Source organism: Pelophylax lessonae (genome assembly GCF_965119305.1).
Source record: "Pelophylax lessonae genome assembly, chromosome: 7".
NCBI lineage: Eukaryota > Metazoa > Chordata > Amphibia > Anura > Ranidae > Pelophylax > Pelophylax lessonae.
The window spans coordinates 223,715,207-223,736,141 of NC_138774.1; the positions used below are offsets into that span (position 1 = coordinate 223,715,207).

The 20,935-nt window shown below is 46.2% G+C and overlaps 1 protein-coding gene across 2 annotated transcripts in view; it reads left to right on the top strand.

The window, feature by feature from the left end:
• The first annotated feature begins 3,700 nt into the window (after nt 1–3,700).
• UCK1 (uridine-cytidine kinase 1) overlaps nt 3,701–20,935 on the top strand; it is a 37,403-nt gene continuing 20,168 nt past the window's right edge. The window contains exons 1-2 of one of the 2 annotated variants that reach the window (XM_082264654.1): nt 3,701–3,901; nt 19,778–19,937. In XM_082264654.1, the coding sequence (XP_082120780.1) occupies nt 3,812–3,901; nt 19,778–19,937 (250 nt within the window). In that variant the 5' untranslated portion in view covers nt 3,701–3,811. The remainder of the gene's footprint in view (nt 3,902–19,777; nt 19,938–20,935) is intronic. The other variant, XM_082264655.1, reaches the window with a different exon arrangement.

The following is a 20,935-nucleotide window of genomic DNA, read 5'->3' on the forward strand; positions in this document are numbered from 1 at the left end:
ATTCATCTAAAATGTGACTGCCCCCCCCTGCCCGCCGCTGCCGCAGTTTCTCTGCTCTGTGTCTCCTTTGCTTTCCGCTGCTCTGGCTGACACCTGAAATGCCCCCCCCCCCCCCCCCCCACTCTCCCGCCTTTAGAATTAGAATTAAAAAAAAATCCACAAGGGAGAAATTGGGGAAGAGGGAGGGACTTTGTGATACCCCAAAAGACACAAGTGCCATTACAAATCTAATATTTTTTGAAGTAAACATTAAAATAACCCCAAGACAAACACTCTGGGGGACGATTGAAAATAAAATTATAATAGCATAGAAATACCACATATCATTGTACAGTAGATAGTGATAAACTGCAAAGTGAGAAATGGTGATCCTGAGGCTCTGAGGAAGAGACACAGCCTCGAAATGCGTTAGTCATCCGTCTTCACGAGACATTGGACTTTCAAAAAGATGTTGCTCTATGGAATTGATATGCTGGATTATTACGCATGTTTGTGAGTAGCTGATTTTAAACTTATGCTATTAAAGCCCGCTGAGGATAATGCGCTAGGCTGGTGCGCCCTTTTCTTTGTTTTTATTTGCAGTGATCCTGATTGCATGAGTTCAGAGCTCTGACGTGTTTCGACATAAGTCTTCCTCAGGGGGGATAGTATTTGTTAGCATATCAGAAGAATCTCTAAAATACATACAGAGGTAAGTATACAAATAAAGTACAGTAGTCAATCTAACATACCGCACACTGATAGAAAGTTATTCTACTTACATGATCATAATAATACAAACATCTCACATTATGCTGGAGGTCCACAAAGAGGACAAGGATGCCATGTACCAGAGATACTGTGTCCAAGACCAGCCTGCTAACCAACCAATGTATCCCGTCTAACAGTATGCATTAAAAACGGGTTTAGTTTGCACACATTTGCGAATACATGCATTAGCTACAGAGCCCTGTCAGGGCACCCCAATATTTCCTGAAGTCCTAACTCTAAATTTTGAGAGCCTCAATAGTAGAAGCACATGCATTATAATGGATAGGCAGAGGGCAGGTGAGCCTGGAGGGAGCCCATCCCTCCTTGAGGGCACAAGGGCGCATTGGGGTGCCTTGACGGGGCTCTGTAGCTTACGCATGTATTTGCAAATGTGTGCAAACTAAACCCCTGTTTTTAATGCATACTGCTAGATAGGACAGTTTGGTTGGTTAGCAGGCTGGTTGGTAAGTTGAGCTGGGAATTTCTTTGGTTTTGTTTTGCATGCATTGCCCTTCCATGTACTCCTTGCTGCAAAGGCTAGATATAGGTGGGGGCAGGGGCCATTTGTTTGTACTGTTGAAATATTGGTGAGGGGACGCACTGGACACCTTTGCTGCCAAAAGTGCTATATGCTGGGTGTCCAGTGCGCCCCCTGTACCTTTAAGGAGGGGGTGGGCTCCCTCCAGGCTCCCCTGCCCTCTGCCTATCTATTATAATTCATGTGCTTCTACTATAGAGACTCAAAATTTAGAGTTAGGGCTACAGATAATACTGGGGTGCCTTGATGGGGCTCTGTAGCTTATGCATTTATTTGCAAATGTGTACAAACTAAACCCCTGTTTTTAATGCACACTGTTAGACAGGACAATTTGATTGGTTAGCAGGCTGATCGGGGCAATACAAATTGCCCCTAAAAGAATGAAAACATTTGATTTTTAAATTTTTTTGGTTAGAATGTTAGATAGCAGAATGTGAAATATATTGTTTGTTTTTTTTTTTGTCAGAATTGTCGCTCTTTTCTTTGTTTATACTGCAAAAAATAAAAATCGCACAGGTGATCAAATACCACCAAAAGAAAGCGATATGTGTGGGGAAAAAGGACATCAATTTTATTTGAGTATAGGGTCACACGACCGCACAATTGTCAGTTAAAGTAACACGGTGCCGAATGGCAAAAAAATGGCTTGGTCATTAAGGGGGCAAATCCTACCGGTCCAGAAGTGATTAGACCTGAAATATTGAGGACATCTTGCAGCAGAAAAGAAGTACTGCTGGGACAGCACCAATGTAACGGTAAGTATTGCAGCAAGGACCACCCTTATTTGTTTAAAACCAGCGGGGGAGACCATTAAAAGAAAATTGAGACTGAAGTTGGGCTTAGCATTTTCAGGAGGTGAGCAATGGCAGCTTTCAGGCCTCTCTTAGATGTGTACATCACTTCTTTATGGTGATGGGGAAACCTGCTTCTACACACATAGGATTATTACCTGCTTATGTCACCACCCCCACCCCCCCCCTCCCCTCCCCCATGAAGCTAATGCCTCCTAGGACAATGCTCATATCTCAAGGTTTCCAGTGAGCTGAGATTGGAGTTTATGGTTTTATTGCTGAGAGGAGATAAATTATGACAGGAGCTGGATGAGGGAATGCAGGTAGATTATTACCCAGCTCATGTAGGTTAACCCTTCAGCACTCAGTACACTGATCCCTCAGTACTCAGGGCATGGGCCCTCAGTAGCCAGTCACCTCAGTCCCCTAGACTCAGAGGCCAGACACCAGCACATGTATTAACCCTTAGTAGGCAGTCCCTGGCACATGTGTAATTACCCTTCTGTGCCCAGTGTATGTGAAGGGCTTTGTCATGGAGACAAATGACGAAACGCGTTGGGTGGGGGGGGGGGGGCATAGCCGGTTGGAGCCCAGGCTGAGGCTATTACACTCTCTCATACAGGGCTTGTAGCGATGTGAGGCTTAGCAGACATTTTCTTACCCATACACAGGATGATGCCACACTACAAGCCATTAGCCGTAAAACAACGTACACTTTTTGTACCCGCATGTGTGGCAAGAGGTGCCACATTTTCTTCTCGATCCCTCTGTAGCATCCTCAGGGCCGGCCCTACCATGGGTCCAGCTGGATCCATTAGACCCAGGCAGCACTTGGAGAGGGGCAGCAAATTGACTCCCAAGATTTTTTTCCCAGCAGTTTTGTTTCATCAGTTGAGACAGTGGGCGCGTGTGTGGGTAGGGAATAGGATTGTCCCATTGTCGGCTCGGCGCAATGTATGCCATGGAGATCGGATGGATGTTTGTTATAAGAGATGCCGCTACCCGACCCGTTGCTGCGCATGCGCCCACTCATGCGCAGTAGGACTTTTGCCTCACCCCCTTGTGATGTTATCAAAGTTCCCTACCTATTCCGCGCATGCGCAGTAGGACGTGTGACGCGGCTACAGCTGGTGCATGATGAATTTGCACCGGAAATGACGTAGGTAGGGAAATCTGAAGGGGTAGGGAACTCTGATGTGGTAGGGAACTCTGATGTGGTAGGGAACTCTGATGGGGTAGGGAACTCTGATGGGGTAGGGAACTCTGATGGGGTAGGGTTTTCTGATAGAACACCGGCTGTCACTCTGTATTGTGGGTCCTATAGCTGATGCCTCTAATTAGACAGCCTTGTCCCATGCTGAGCCCCGCCTTTTAAATGAAGCCCCTCCCCCCATATTTATTAGTAGCTGGACTGCTCCTGAACTGCCGCGATATTAGTATCAGTGTTTACTGACAATGGCGGGGACGCGCACGCAGGCAAGGGCTGGCCGCGCGCCGTCTATTATCACACACACAGGCAGGCGGTGTAGAGGACTGTCGGGCACCGCCCCCTCCTCCTGCGCTCTGTCCTGTGCAGGTCACATGCCCTATCGCACTGCGCATGCTCCCCGAGGATTCCGAAATGACTACACCTCCCAGGACTCTTCATGCAATACACTGTACATAGTAGGGTACGGTGCCGCGGAGAGGTTTCTGGGAAATGTAGTCCGGTCTGCTGCAGGTTGTCTTAGCCATGGCTTCTGCGGGAAATATAGATACTCCGGAGCGCGGACACCCACGGCCCTTCCTGATCGGGGTGAGCGGGGGCACGGCCAGCGGGAAGGTGAGAGCTCGGCGGGTGAGGGGGCCCCAGTGTGGGCGGAATCTGGGTCGGTCACTCTTGCCAAGGTAACTAGATAGCCTATTGGGGGCAGCCAGGTGCAGTGTCATTGTCACTGAATGGAGGAGAAGGGGCAGCCAGGTGCGGTGTCATTGTCACTGAATGGAGGAGAAGGGGCGGCCAGGTGCGGTGTCATTGTCACTGAATGGAGGAGAAGGGGCAGCCAGGTGCGGTGTCATTGTCACTGAATGGAGGAGAAGGGGCGGCCAGGTGCAGTGTTATTGTCACTGAATGGAGGAGAAGGGGCGGCCAGGTGCGGTGTCATTGTCACTGAATGGAGGAGAAGGGGCGGCCAGGTGCGGTGTCATTGTCACTGAATGGAGGAGAAGGGGCGGCCAGGTGCAGTGTCATTGTCACTGAATGGAGGAGAAGGGGTGGCCAGGTGCGGTGTCATTGTCACTGAATGGAGGAGAAGGGGCGGCCAGGTGCAGTGTTATTGTCACTGAATGGAGGAGAAGGGGCGGCCAGGTGCGGTGTCATTGTCACTGAATGGAGGAGAAGGGGCAGCCAGGTGCAGTGTCATTGTCACTGAATGGAGGAGAAGGGGCGGCCAGGTGCGGTGTCATTGTCACTGAATGGAGGAGAAGGGGTGGCCAGGTGCGGTGTTATTGTCACTGAATGGAGGAGAAGGGGTGGCCAGGTGCAGTGTCATTGTCTCTGAATGGAGGAGAAGGGGTGGCCAGGTGCAGTGTCATTGTCACTGAATGGAGGAGAAGGGGTGGCCAGGTGCAGTGTCATTGTCTCTGAATGGAGGAGAAGGGGTGGCCAGGTGCAGTGTCATTGTCACTGAATGGAGGAGAAGGGGTGGCCAGGTGCGGTGTCATTGTCACTGAATGGAGGAGAAGGGCGGCCAGGTGCAGTGTCATTGTCACTGAATGGGGGAGAAGGGGTGGCCAGGTGCAGTGTCATTGTCACTGAATGGTGAAGGGGTGGCCAGGTGCGGTGTCATTGTCACTGAATGGAGGAGAAGGGGTGGCCAGGTGCAGTGTCATTGTCACTGAATGGTGAAGGGGTGGCCAGGTGCGGTGTCATTGTCACTGAATGGAGGAGAAGGGGTGGCCAGGTGCAGTGTCATTGTCACTGAATGGAGGAGAAGGGGTGGCCAGGTGCAGTGTCATTGTCACTGAATGGAGGAGAAGGGGTGGCCAGGTGCAGTGTCATTGTCACTGAATGGAGGAGAAGGGGTGGCCAGGTGCGGTGTCATTGTCTCTGAATGGAGGAGAAGGGGCGGCCAGGTGCGGTGTCATTGTCACTGAATGGAGGAGAAGGGGTGGCCAGGTGCGGTGTCATTGTCTCTGAATGGAGGAGAAGGGGCGGCCAGGTGCAGTGTCATTGTCACTGAATGGTGGAGAAGGGGCGGCCAGGTGCAGTGTCATTGTCACTGAATGGAGGAGAAGGGGCGGCCAGGTGCAGTGTTGTTGTCACTGAATGGAGGAGAAGGGGCGGCCAGGTGCGGTGTCATTGTCACTAAATGGAGGAGAAGGGGCGGCCAGGTTCAGTGTTATTGTCACTGAATGGAGGAGAAGGGGTGGCCAGGTGCAGTGTCATTGTCACTGAATGGTGAAGGGGTGGCCAGGTGCAGTGTCATTGTCACTGAATGGTGAAGGGGTGGCCAGGTGCAGTGTCATTGTCACTGAATGGAGGAGAAGGGGTGGCCAGGTGCGGTGTCATTGTCTCTGAATGGAGGAGAAGGGGCGGCCAGGTGCGGTGTCATTGTCACTGAATGGAGAAGGGGCGGCCAGGTGTGGTGTCACTGTCACTGAATGGAGGAGAAGGGGTGGCCAGGTGCGGTGTCATTGTCACTGAATGGAGGAGAAGGGGCGGCCAGGTGCAGTGTCAATGTCTCTGAATGGAGGAGAAGGGGTTGCCAGGTGCAGTGTCATTGTCTCTGAATGGAGGAGAAGGGGCGGCCAGGTGCAGTGTCATTGTCACTGAATGGAGGAGAAGGGGCGGCCAGGTGCAGTGTCATTGTCTCTGAATGGAGGAGAAGGGGCGGCCAGGTGCAGTGTCATTGTCACTGAATGGAGGAGAAGGGGTGGCCAGGTGCAGTGTCATTGTCTCTGAATGGAGGAGAAGGGGCGGCCAGGTGCGGTGTCATTGTCACTGAATGGAGGAGAAGGGGCGGCCAGGTGTGGTGTCATTGTCACTGAATGGAGGAGAAGGGGTGGCCAGGTGCGGTGTCATTGTCACTGAATGGAGGAGAAGGGGCGGCCAGGTGCAGTGTCATTGTCTCTGAATGGAGGAGAAGGGGTGGCCAGGTGCGGTGTCATTGTCTCTGAATGGAGGAGAAGGGGCGGCCAGGTGCAGTGTCATTGTCACTGAATGGAGGAGAAGGGGCGGCCAGGTGCAGTGTCATTGTCTCTGAATGGAGGAGAAGGGGCGGCCAGGTGCAGTGTCATTGTCTCTGAATGGAGGAGAAGGGGCGGCCAGGTGCAGTGTCATTGTCACTGAATGGAGGAGAAGGGGCGGCCAGGTGCAGTGTCATTGTCACTGAATGGTGGAGAAGGGGCGGCCAGGTGCAGTGTTATTGTCACTGAATGGAGGAGAAGGGGCGGCCAGGTGCGGTGTCATTGTCACTGAATGGAGGAGAAGGGGCGGCCAGGTTCGGTGTTATTGTCACTGAATGGAGGAGAAGGGGCGTCCAGGTTCAGTGTTATTGTCACTGAATGGTGAAGGGGTGGCCAGGTGCAGTGTCATTGTCACTGAATGGTGAAGGGGTGGCCAGGTGTCATTGTCCCAGAGTCCATACAAGAGACTGATGGAGCGTTCCACCTGGCAGGCCAGGAGCGGGGGATGAGCGTGTCGTCCTCAGAAGGGGCCCTTGTCTGTATGTAGATGAGAAGAAGGGCCTCTTCCCCACAACCCTGGCTGGTGACCCCTTGTTAGGGGGATGTGGGAATCTAGAATAATAAAGGGCCCACAGATACCACCCCAGCAGGCATGAGGTGAATAGTGCCTCCAACCAAAAAAAAGTAAATAAACACTCTGACATTTTCTGATAAGTCCTTTAATAAAGAATATAAAAGTCCACCCCCCCCCATGTAAATCTGTGGTCAGTCATGTTATCAATCACAATAAATGACACCTGGCATTAGAAAACAAAACTTCCCCAGTGCTTACTGCTCCAAATAACCTCCACTGGGGCCCGGGGCCCCCAGCTAACAGCACAGTGCTGGGCCTGCCAGGTGACTTCATTGAACCAAAGGGGATCCTCTCCTGGCAGGGACCCATTCCCCCATGTTGTACACATGTGGCCTGGTATAGTTAAGGGGGGCATATTCTTTTTTTTTTTTTTTTTGTGCATTGGCCAGGAATCGAACCCGGGGCGCCCCCAGAGGTAGCCGAGTTAGCTACCACAGCACCAGCGTACCAATGCTGGGGGGGCATATTCTCATCTCCCCTCCCCTTACATGGACAACCAAGTTGCATGCTCATGTATGGGGCTGGTATGGATATTTAGAATGGGGAGGGCGAACTTTTCTTCTTCTGTTTTTGCATGAGGTTTCTCCTTCCAGTCATCTTTGTAATGTTTGCTTCTTCTTGACATCCATAGCAAACCTTCTAAGGGGTAGAGGTCTGATATGTGTTTCTAGGGGACAAAAAACAAACCCGGGAACAGTCAGCGCACCCCTAATCACTGAATTAGTGGGTGGGTGCAGTGTCACTGGAATGGTGGGTAGGTGCAGTGCCTGTGTCACTGGAATGTTGGGTAGGTGCAGTGTCAGTGGAATGGTGGGCAGGTGCAGTGCCAGTGTCACTGGAATGGTTGGAGGTGCAGTGTCAGTGGAATGGTGGGCAGGTGCAGTGCCAGTGTCACTGGAATGGTTGGAGGTGCAGTGTCAGTGGAATGGTGGGCAGGTGCAGTGCCAGTGTCACTGGAATGGTGGGTAGGTGCAGTGTCAGTGGAATGGTGGGCAGGTGCAGTGCCAGTGTCACTGGAATGGTTGGAGGTGCAGTGTCAGTGGAATGGTGGGCAGGTGCAGTGCCAGTGTCACTGGAATGGTTGGAGGTGCAGTGTCACTGGAATGGTGGGTAGATGGCAGACAGATGCAATGTCAGTGTCACAGAAATGTAGGGTAGGATGGCACAAATCGCTTCAGCTAAACTAATGTAATGCTGTTGTTCATGCATGTTGTAGTGATCACATGCACATAATTGGAGATTGATGACTACTACATATAGCAGGGTAAAGCTCTATAGTGTACTTATACTTTATTAGAGAGGAGAGCGGGGTAAAGCTCTATAGCGTATTTATACTTTATTATATGAGAGGAGAGCTGGGTAAAGCTCTATAGTGTACTTATACTTTATTATATGAGAGGAGAGAGGGGTAAAGCTCTATAGCAGGGGTCCTCAAATTATGGCCTTCCAGCTGTTGCGGAACTACACATCCCATGAGGCATTGTAAAACTCTGACAATCACAGACATGACTAGGCATGATGGGAATTGTAGTTCCTGAACAAGGCCCATAGTTTGAAGGCCCCTGCTCTATAGAGTACTTATACTTTATTATATGAGAGGAGAGCGGGGTGAAGCTCCATAGTGTATTTGTGCCTACGGTGGGGCACCCCGGATGTGGATCTGTTGGCATCACGATTCAACAGGAAAGTTCAGAGATTCGTGGCTCGCTCCCGCGATCCTCTAGCAGAAACCGCAGACGCACTGATCGCCCCGTGGGGCAATACCAGCTAATATATGCCTTCCCTCCTCTCGCGTTACTGCCAAGACTTCTTCGCAGGATAGAGGAGGAAGGAATCCCAGTAATCCTGGTAGCTCCGGACTGGCCTCGTCGAGCTTGGTACGCCGACATGGTCAGACTGGTGGCGGACGTCCCGTGGAGACTTCCTCTCAGGGAGGATCTACTGTCTCAGGGACCGATCTTCCATCTTGCTTTACGATCGCTGGCTTTAACGGCCTGGCTATTGAGACCCAGGTGCTGAAGGACAAAGGTTTGTCAGCTTCAGTTATTCCTACTCTAGTTGAAGCAAGGAAAGCGACTTCCAGAAAGATTTATCATCGCACATGGAAGTCCTACATTGCATGGTGTGAACCTTTGGGGTTCCGTCCTCGGTCTTATTCGATTAGTCGAATATTGGCTTTTCTGCAACAAGGGGTTGAGCAGAAACTGGCCTTGAGTACTATCAAGGGTCAGGTCTCAGCATTAGCCATCTTCTTTCAGAGGCCTTTGGCTACTCATTCCTTGGTGCGGAACTTCATCCAGGGGGTGCGACATCTGGCTCCGCCAGTGCACGCGCCGTTACCCCCCTGAGATCTTAATTTAGTGTTGTCGGTTCTTCAGAGACCTCCCTTTGAAGATATTAGGGAGATTCCTCTACCCACGTTGTCCCAGAAGGTGGCCTTCTTGGTGGCTATTACTTCTGCACGCAGGGTGTCAGAACTGGCCGCATTATCTTGTCGTTCACCATATCTGGTGGTTCATAGAGATAAGGTGGTTCTTCGTCCGAATCCATCCTTTCTACCAAAAGTGGTTTCAGAATTTCATCTGAATGAAGAAATTGTATTACCTTCCCTGTGTCCTAAGCCCAGTCATCCTCGGGAGTTTGCTTTACACTCCTTGGATGTGGTCCGGGCGATCAGGGTATACTTGAAAACGACAGACTCGTTTCGCAAGACGGATTCACTTTTTGTGATCCCAGATGGACCCAAAAAGGGGTCGCCTGCATCTGCCGTGACCATTTCCAGATGGATCAGACAGACGGTAGTACAGGCTTATTCTATTAAGGGTCGGGAGCCCCCGTTCCCTGTTAAGGCGCACTCCACTCGGGCACTTAGTGCGTCATGGGCCTTTCGCCATCAGGCGTCAGTGGTCCAGGTGTGCAAGGCGGCTACCTGGTCGTCGGTGCATACCTTTACTAAACATTATAAAGTTGATGTAATGGCATCGTCTGATGCCTCGTTTGGCCGCAAGGTTTTGCAGGCCGCAATTTGAGGAGACCAGTGGTCTACCTCGAGGGTTTTTTCCGTTGGAAAATTTTTCTTTAGTCTCATTCTTTGTTTATAATGAGCCTTTAAAACTTCTAGTTTGGCACCGGTTGGGCCTCCTAGATTGGATTTGATTTTGTCAATCCCACCCCTCATTTGTGGCACTGCTTCTGGATGTCCCAGCTCTTGAGAATCAAGAAGACTACGTCTGTCAATGAGCGACAGAGAAAAATGGATTTTTGTAAGATCTTACCGTAAAATCCTTTTCTCTTAAGCTCATTGACAGACGTAGTACCCGCCCCTCTATCATTGAGTTGGGTTGGGTTAAATTCTCTGTACTGCTTTAAAACAGAACTGATTCCCTGTAGCAGAGAGAGGGAAGATATACCCTCAGGGACTGCCCCTAAGGTGGAGCCAGAACGTTTTGTCTTTCTGCCTAGTCCTACTCCTGCGGAGACAACATAACCCAGCTCTTGAGAATCAAGAAGACTACGTCTGTCAATGAGCTTAAGAGAAAAGGATTTTACGGTAAGATCTTACAAAAATCCATTTTTTTTTTTTTTCCTCATCACCGTGCCACAGCCGAAGGCCCCTTTCACACGGGCTGTCTGAACAGGTCCGCCTGTCAGTTTTTCAGGCAGACCTGATCGGACCCTTCATTCTCCTCTATGGAGCAGTAATCTGCCGCCATCTGATCCTGTCCGCCAAAAACAGACGGATGGTGGTTCTATTTTCTATCCATCCCGTGGATCGGATCAGATGGCATCGGATGGAAAGAGACAGACAGTCTGTTTCCATCCAATTGAGCTATAGAGGAGGGTGGGGTTCTGTCCGTTTTTATTAAATAAAGCTTGGTTGTTAGTTAAAAAAAAAAACTGGCTCCTAACTTTTTTAGCTGGCTCCTAGATTTCAAGCAAATTTGTCAAGCCCTGCTTTATTATATGAGAGGAGAACGGGGTAAAGCTCAATAGTGTACTTATACTTTATTATTTGAGAGGAGAGCGGGTAAAGCTCCATAGTGTACTTATACTTTATTATATGAGAGGAGAGCGGGGTAAAGCGCTATAGTGTACATATACTTTATTATATGAGAGGGGAGCGGGGTAAAGCTCCATAGTGTATGTATACTTTTTTTATATGAGAGGGGAGCGGGGTAAAGCTCCATAGTGTACTTAAACTTTATTATATGAGAGGAGAGCGGGTAAAGCTCTATAGCGTACATATACTTTATTATATTAGAGGAGAGCGGGAGAAAGCTCTGTAGTGCACTTATACTTTATTATATGAGAGGAGAGCGGGGTAAAGCTCTATAGAGTACTTATACTTTATTATATGAGAGGAGAGCGGGGTAAAGTTCTATAGTGTACTTATACTTTATTACATGAGAGAAGAGCGGGGTAAAGCTCCATAGCTTATACTTTATAATATGAGAGGAGAGAGGGGTAAAGCTCTATAGTGTACCTATACTTTATTATATGAGAGGAGAGAGGGGTAAAGCTCCATAGTGTACATATACTTTATTATATGAGACGAGAGCGGGGTAAAGCTTTATAGCGTACTATTCTTTATTATATGAGAGGAGAGCGGGGTAAAGCTCCATAGTGTATGAATACTTTTTTTATATGAGAGGGGAGCGGGGTAAAGCTCCATAGTATACTTATACTTTATTATATGAGAGGAGAGCTGTAAAGCTCTATAGCGTACATATACTTTATTATATGAGAGGAGAGCAGGGTAAAGCTCCTTAGTGTAATTATACTTTAATATATGAGAGGAGAGCGGGGTAAAGCTCCATAGTGTACATATACTTTATTATATGAGAGGAGAGCGGGGTAAAGCTCTATAACGTACATATACTTTATTATATACGAGGAGAGTGGGGTAAAGCTCTATAGCGTACTTATACTTTATAATATGAGAGGAGAGCGGGTAAAGCTCTATAACGTACATATACTTTATTATATAAGAGGAGAGTGGGGTAAAGCTCTATAGCATACTTATACTTTATTATATGAGAGGAGAGCGGGTAAAGCTCTATAACGTACATCTACTTTATTATATAAGAGGAGAGTGGGGTAAAGCTCTATAGCGTACTTATACTTTATTATATGAGAGGAGAGCTGGGTAAAGCTCTATAGCGTACTTATACTTTATAATATGAGAGGAGAGCGGGTAAAGCTCTATAACGTACATATACTTTATAATATGAGAGGAGAGCTGGGTAAAGCTCTATAGTGTACTTATACTTTATTATATGAGAGGAGAGCGGGTAAAGCTCTATAACGTACATCTACTTTATTATATTAGAGGAGAGTGGGGTAAAGCTCTATAGCGTACTTATACTTTATTATATGAGAGGAGAGCTGGGTAAAGCTCTATAGTGTACTTATACTTTATTATATGAGAGGAGAGCAGGGTAAAGTTCCATAGTGTACTTATACTTTATTATATGAGAGGAGAGCAGGGTAAGGTTCCATAGTGTACTTACTTACACTTCAATATATAAGAGGAGAGCGGGGTAAAGCTCTATAGAGTACTTATACTTTACTATATGAGAGGAGAGCGGGGTAAAGCTCCATAGTGTACATATACTTTATTATATGAGAGGAGAGCGGGGTAAAGCTCCATAGTGTACTTATTCTTTATTATATGAGAGGAGAGCTGGGCAAAGCTCCATATTGTATGTATACTTTTTTTTATATGAGAGGGGAGCGGGGTAAAGCTCCATAGTGTACTTATACTTTATTATATGAGAGGAGAGAGGGGTAAAGCTCCATAGTGTACTCATGCTTTATTATATGAGAGGAGAGCGGGGTAAAGCTCTATAGTGTACATATGCTTTATTATATGAGAGGAGAGCGGGGGAAAGCTTTACAGTGTACTTATAATTTATTATATGAGAGGAGAGCAGGTAAAGCTCTATAGCGTACATATACTTTATTATATGAGAGGAGAGTGGGGTAAAGCTCTATAGCATACTTATACTTTATTATATGAGAGAAGAGCAGGGTAAAGCTCTATAGAGAACTTATACTTTATTATATGAGAGGAGAGCGGGGTAAAGCTCTATAGTGTACTTATACTTTATTATATGAGAGGAGAGCGGGGTAGTGTACTTATACTTTATTATATGAGAGGAGAGTGAGGTAAAGCTCTATAGAGTACTTATACTTTATTATATGAGAGGAGAGCGGGGTAAAGCTCTATAGTGTACTTATACTTTATTATATGAGAGGAGAGCGGGGTAAAGCTCCATAGTGTACTTATATTTTATTATATGAGAGGAGAGAGGGGTAAAGCTCTATAGTGTACATATACTTTATTATATGAGAGGAGAGCGGGTAAAGCTCTATAGCGTATTTATACTTTATTATATGAGAGGAGAGAGGGGTAAAGCTCTATAGCGTATTTATACTTTATTATATGAGAGGAGAGCGGGTAAAGCTCTATAGCGTACATATACTTTATTATATGAGAGGAGAGCGGGGTAAAGCTCCATAGTGTACTTATACTTAATTATATGAGAGGAGAGCGGGGTAAAGCTCTATAGCGTACTTATACTTTATTATATGAGAGAAGAGCGGGGTAAAGCTCTATAGAGTACTTATACTTTATTATTTGAGAGGAGAGCGGGGTAGTGTACTTATACTTTATTATATGAGAGGAGAGCAGGGTAAAGCTCCATAGTGTACTTATACTTTATTATATGAGAGAGGGGTAAAGCTCTATAGCGTATTTATACTTTATTATTTGAGATGAGAGCGGGGTAAAGCTCCATAGTGTACATATACTTTATTATATGAGTGGAGAGCGGGGTAAAGCTCCATAGTGTACTTATTCTTTATTATATGAGAGGAGAGCTGGGTAAAGCTCCATATTGTATGTATACTTTTTTTTATATGAGAGGGGAGCGGGGTAAAGCTCCATAGTGTACTTATACTATATTATATGAGAGGAAAGCGGGGTAAAGCTCCTTAGTGTACTTATATTTTATTATATGAGAGGAGAGAGGGGTAAAGCTCCATAGTGTACTCATACTTTATTATATGAGAGGAGAGCAGGGTAAAGCTCTATAGTGTACATATACTTTATTATATGAGAGGAGAGCGGGGTAAAGCTTTATAGTGTACTTATAATTTTATTATATGAGAGGAGAGCGGGGGAAAAGCTCCATAGAGTACTTATACTTTATTATATGAGAGGAGAGCGGGGTAGTGTACTTATACTTTATTATATGAGAGGAGAGAGGGGTAAAGCTCTATAGTGTACTTATACTTTATTATATGAGAGGAGAGAGGGGTAAAGCTCCATAGTGTACATATACTTTATTATATGAGAGGAGAGCGGGGTAAAGCTTTATAGTGTATTTATAATTTATTATATGAGAGGAGAGCGGGGTAAAGCTCCATAGTGTACTTATACTTAATTATATGAGAGGAGAGCGGGGTAGTGTACTTATACTTTATTATATGAGAGGAGAGAGGGGTAAAGCTCTATAGTGTACTTATACTTTATTATATGAGAGGAGAGAGGGGTAAAGCTCCATAGTGTACATATACTTTATTATATGAGAGGAGAGCGGGGTAAAGCTTTATAGTGTATTTATACTTTATTATATGAGAGGAGAGTGGGGTAAAGCTCTATAGAGTACTTATACTTTATTATATGAGAGGAGAGTGGGGTAAAGCTCTATAGTGTACATATACTTTATTATATGAGAGGAGAGCGGGGTAAAGCTCTATAGAGTACTTATACTTTATTATAGGAGAGGAGAGTGGGGTAAAGCTCCATAGTGTACTTATACTTTATTATATGAGAGGAGAGCGGGGTAGTGTACTTATACTTTATTATATGAGAGGAGAGTGAGGTAAAGCTCTATAGAGTACTTATACTTTATTATATGAGAGGAGAGTGGGGTAAAGTTCTATAGTGTACTTATACTTTATTATATGAGAGGAGAGTGGGGTAAAGTTCTTTAGTGTACTTATACTTTATTATATGAGAGGAGAGTGGGGTAAAGTTCTATAGTGTACTTATACTTTATTATATGAGAGGAGAGCGGGGTAAAGCTCTATAGAGTACTTATACTTTATTATAGGAGAGGAGAGTGGGGTAAAGCTCCATAGTGTACTTATACTTTATTATATGAGAGGAGAGTGAGGTAAAGCTCTATAGAGTACTTATACTTTATTATATGAGAGGAGAGTGGGGTAAAGTTCTATAGTGTACTTATACTTTATTATATGAGAGGAGAGCGGGGTAGTGTACTTATACTTTATTATATGAGAGGAGAGTGAGGTAAAGCTCTATAGAGTACTTATACTTTATTATATGAGAGGAGAGTGGGGTAAAGTTCTATAGTGTACTTATACTTTATTATATGAGAGGAGAGCGGGTTAAATCTCTATAGAGTACTTATACTTTATTATATGAGAGGAGAGCGGGGTAAAGCTCTATAGAGTACTTATACTTTATTATATGAGAGGAGAGTGGGGTAAAGTTCTATAGTGTACTTATACTTTATTATATGAGAGGAGAGTGGGGTAAAGTTCTATAGTGTACTTATACTTTATTATATGAGAGGAGAGCGGGGTAAAGCTCTATAGAGTACTTATACTTTATTATATGAGAGGAGAGTGGGGTAAAGCTCCATAGTGTACTTGTACTTTATTATATGAGAGGAGAGCGGGATAAAGCTCTATAGAGTACTTATACTTTATTATATGAGAGGAGAGCGGGATAAAGCTCTATAGAGTACTTATACTTTATTATATGAGAGGAGAGCGGGATAAAGCTCTATAGAGTACTTATACTTTATTATATGAGAGGAGAGTGGGGTAAAGCTCTATAGTGTTCCACATCACTTTTCATGTGCGTTTCCGTGAGCATTAAAGCGCGTTGACGTCAGTTTTTATGTGCGTCAGTTATGTGCCCTATTCACACCGATGTTATCATGTCTTTTTTTTCTGTGCAAAAAAAAAAACTGCACGTGTTACCAGTGTTGTGAGTAGGGCACATAGAGAACAAGTGTTTTCCTTTGTGCCCTTCCAGAACACGTGCAGAAAAACTGACGTCTCTGCACCATGGTGTGAACAAGGCCTAAATGATGAGGATAGTGGGGGTAAATCTCCATAGTGTGGTTATATTTTATTATGAGAGCAGAGCTAGTATATGTTTTATTTGAAGAGAGCAGAGTGGGGTAAAGCTCTGTAGTCTCCTTAGACCTTCCTTCTCTACTACTCAGACCCCCGCCAGACGTCCTCTCTCTCTCCTCCTCAGAGCATCCCCAGACGTCCTCTCTCTCCTCCTCAGAGCATCCCCAGACGTCCTCTCTCTCCTCCTCAGAGCATCCCCAGACGTCCTCTCTCTCCTCCTCAGAGCATCCCCAGACGTCCTCTCTCTCCTCCTCAGAGCATCCCCAGACGTCCTCTCTCTCCTCCTAAGAGCATCCCCAGACGTCCTCTCTCTCCTCCTAAGAGCATCCCCAGACGTCCTCTCTCTCCTCCTAAGAGCATCCCCAGACGTCCTCTCTCTCCTCCTCAGAGCATCCCCAGACGTCCTCTCTCTCCTCCTCAGAGCATCCCCAGACGTCCTCTCTCTCCTCCTCAGAGCATCCCCAGACGTCCTCTCTCTCCTCCTCAGAGCATCCCCAGACGTCCTCTCTCTCCTCCTCAGAGCCCCCCCAGACGTCCCCTCTCTCCTCCTCAGAGCCCCCAGGCCTTTCTTTCCTGCCCAGGCCCCCTTTTCCTCCTTAGACACCCCCCCCAGACCCCCCTCTCCTCCTCAGACCCCCCTCTTCTTGTCAGAACTCCCCTCTCTCCTCCTCAGACCCTCCTCTTCTCTTCAGACCCTTTATTTCCTCTCTACTCCTTAGACCTCGATCTCCTCCTCAGACCCCCTCGCCCCCCAAACTCCTTAAAGCGGAGCTCCTTCCAAAAGGGGAAGTTCCGCTTTAATCATTCACCTCCCCTAAATATGCCACACTTGGCTTGTCAGTTTTTCTTGGGGAGGGGGGAACAGGTACCCAGTTTTGACAGGCACCTGCTCCTCTTCCTCCTTGCAATCTTCTGGGGCAGGTGCGAGGTCCCAGAAGATTGCCGGACCAATGCGGAGGTGCTGCACAGCAGTCCGCAACCAGCTAGGAAGCCGCAAGCTGTCACAGCCGGGTGCCCAGACTTGCAATGTTGGTGCTGCAGAGAGCAGAGGAAGAGAAGCGAGGCTTCGGGCGGCCAAATTGCAGGACTGTGGGACAGGGGACTGTGTGTTTATTCAGTCAGCAGCTACACTTTTTGTAGCTGCTGATTTTTAATAAAGACAAAAATGAGTGGACCTCCGCTTTAAGGCCCCTTTCACACTGCTTTCTGCAGTTTCCTCACAACGGAGAAGGTAATGGAGGAGGGAAATCTGTACTTGTTAGCTTCAAGGAAGGGCATGTGAGATATCAGGGGTCTAAAAGGCTCAGCAAAGAGAACTTGTTATAACAAAAAATAGTTAAATGCTATTACTTTGAAACCCCCCCAAAAATATTTTAAGCTGTCTTGCCTCATCTCCCACCGTACTTGAATGTAAAAAATTAAACACACCTGTTGGGGACACCTACTTATATGAAAGTCTCTTTTACTTGATATTTTACATGCTGCACACTCAGGAATAAGCGCAATAATTCTAGGCCCATTATTCCCAATTCACTCTAAACTGATCAGCTATAGGGCCACACCCAATATTTAGCGCAATTTAAACTACGCCTACTTTTCACCACATTGTCTTTTTTTATGTGTGGGGCCCACTTTATGATTCTGCACACAGGCCCACTGATTTCATAAAACACCCCTGGGCTGACTGCATGCAGCTCAGTGCTATTACACAAAGTAAAGACGTCTCTTCATGGTGCACGGGGCTAAACAACTCCTGGGTGAATGAGCCCTAAATATTATTCAGGAAAAAACTGATGCTGTTCTGGCTTAGCATCACGCTGCTGTACACAAGCCAAGCGTTGCTCAATTTTCTGTTGCCCTTGGTGTGATTTGCGGTTTGCGCTGTCATTATCTACGCGATGCTGGGACCAAGTGAAAGGAGACTTTGCTCTGTTGTAAATATTGACCCGTGTTAATATGTCACTGCCTATCAAGCTACAACAGCCCACACATCATCCTATGTATGGTGACAGCCTCAGACGACTTTTGGCCAAAGGTGTGTAGATTTTACTAAGAGAATATCTGCAAGCTAATTCTGACCATGCGTCTGCGCACACACGCGCGCTCACGCTACAGATTCTATACACTTGCAGTTGATATTGAAAATGCAGACCGGAACTGTTGCGGGAAAACCAACTGCTGGAGCCCTGAAGAGAAATGTATTTAACCATTTTTTCTTGCCAGATAATTTGCCATTTACATCTAGGCGTTTTTGGGCGATTTTCTGCTCTAAGAACGCCCAAGAAGACCAGTCCCATTCATTTCAATGGCCCCTGTTCACATCTGAGCGTTCTGTCGCCTTAAGCAAAACGCCCGTCGCTCAGAAAAGTACACAAGCTTCTTTTTTCCCAATTACAGCCTCTTTAACTGCTTTGCCTTTGTCACTTGTCAACTCAAAACGCCTGTAAAATAGCAACGCCTAGATGTGAACGGAGCCTTACACAGCCTGCTTGTGAATTGCACACATTTGCTACATTGCATAGCCAGGAAGATGACCCCACTATTTTGTGGTAGAGCTTTCTGTGCAAATTCCAGCTCTTTCGGATATTCTGAATGATTGTGCGCAGGATGAAGGTGTGTTGTAGAACAAGGAACACGTGTCTGTATCACAAGGCTGGCTGCAATGAAATTACCAATTTTGTGACAGAATTTAAAAAAAAATCATATGCCAAGCTGTTTGCCTGGAGTTGTCCAGATATTTGCAAGATTTACCCCCCAAACCCCTCCACCTCTTCTAGAGTATGTCCCAATGTAGAAATTAGTAGCTGTTATTTTATCGCCAGGCTTGTAAAATTCTTGCAGGGGCAGCTGCTATAGGCTCCGTCCCTATTCATGAAAGCACACTTCCAGAACTACATCTCCCAAAAGCCCTTTCCCTACACACCTCCTATTAGGCATGTCCCAATGTAGGATTATTATCCTTTGTAACTTCATTGCGTGGTTTGTAAAATTCTTGCAGGGGAAGCTGCTGTGGGCTCCGCTACTATTCATGAGAGCAAAGCACACTCTCAGAACCACATCTCCCAAAAGCCCTTTCCCTACACACCTCCTCTACAGCATGTCCCAATGTAGAATTAATATCTCTTGTAACATCATCATGTGGCTTGTAAATTCTTACAAGGGCAGCTGCTGGGAGCTTTGTTCCTATAGAGGAAGGCATACTCCCAGAACCACATCTCCCAGAAGCCATTTCCCTAAGCACAGTGTATGGAGTGGTTCATGAAAGTCAAGGCAGCAGCATTGTTTTGCTAGGGAAGAAATCGATGCGTACATGTGGAGTAGTACAATGAGTGGCAGGGATAGTCTGAGTTTTGTAGTCCAGCAGGCACAGCTGACAGCGCTTGTTGGGGTTTCGGTGTGTCTTAGGCTGTCAGCTCAGACAGGAAGTTAGGAGCACACTAGATTTCTGGTGGATTAACAGCTGTTTTTCTGTCCTATGTAAAATCCAGGGGAAATATGAATGTAATGCAGTGATGTATTGAATGTGTTTTTTTATTTTTTATTTGCTCGGACATTCACTTTAGGAAATGAGCAGTAATGGTCACCCCACTTCTTGTAATCAAAGTCTTATGTCTATTATATATTACTTACATGAGTTTAGTTTTAATACCAAGTTTTAGCCAGAAAGTTCCAAAGCCTTTTCTTTGTTAATCAACCCGTGTATTGATGATTGTCTTACAGTCAACCGTATGTGAGAAGATCATGGAGCTCCTGGGCCAGAACGAGGTGGACCACAGACAGGGGAAGGTTGTTATTTTAAGCCAGGACAGATTCTACAAGGTACTGACCCCTGAGCAGAAAGCCCGGGCCCTCAAGGGCCAGTACAACTTTGATCACCCTGGTGAGTAGTCATTCCTCATAACTGATCTTTACTTATCTTGAGCATCCTTGTTAATTTACACATTTCTTGTAGATGTGACTGGCAGGTTTTGGATTTCCTTTAGGGCTCATTCACACTAGAGAGGGGGGGGGGTTGAGTTGAGCCCCACTTTTAGCGTCCCCCAACCTCTACCCTCTTTATCTGCAGAGGCTGGGGCTGCAGCCTCTAAAGAACAATTTAAAGCAGTTGTAAAGGCAGTAGAAGGTTTTTTTTTTTATCTTAATGCATTCTATGCATTAAGATAAAAAAACCTTCTGTGTGCAGCAGCTTCCCCAGCTCCCCTAATACTTACCTGAGCCCCATCTCTGTCCAGCGATGTCAATGAGTCCCTTGGCTGTCTAGGACTCTCCCTCCTAATTGGCTAAAACACAGCTGTGGCTGTCAATCAAAGAGAGAGGGTGGGGCCGAACCACAGCTCCGTGTCTGAATGGACACAGGGAGCTGTGACTCGGCTCGGGTACCCCCACAGCAAGCAGCAACTCGACAGGAGGGAGGGGACAGGAGCTCCAAAGAGGGACCCGAGAAGAGGAGGATCCTGGCTACCATGTGCAAAACCAACTACACAGAGGAGGTATGTATAACAGGTTTATTTAAAAAATAAACAAAACAAGACTTTACAATCACAATACTGTGGGTCGCTCTTCATAGATTTGGATCGCCTTTAGCCACAGTTCCTTTCCTTTCTTGCCTTCTTAGTATAGTAGTCTTATTAAAGTGCCACTAAAACTCAAACATGTTTTATTGCTTTTGATGTCCCTGTAGGGAAGATTTCCAGCTCTTTATTTGTTCTGGTGGCTGTTGTCATGGGACAGAAGTAATGGGGACTCTAAAATGTTACTCTTGTCCCTGGAACAGCAATAGAGGGGATATCTTCAAACGGTGAGAGTTGTCTTGGAGAAATTTTCTCCTCACCTCTCTTCTTTGAAGAGGTTTCCTCTCCCTTCCTGTCAGAACAGGAA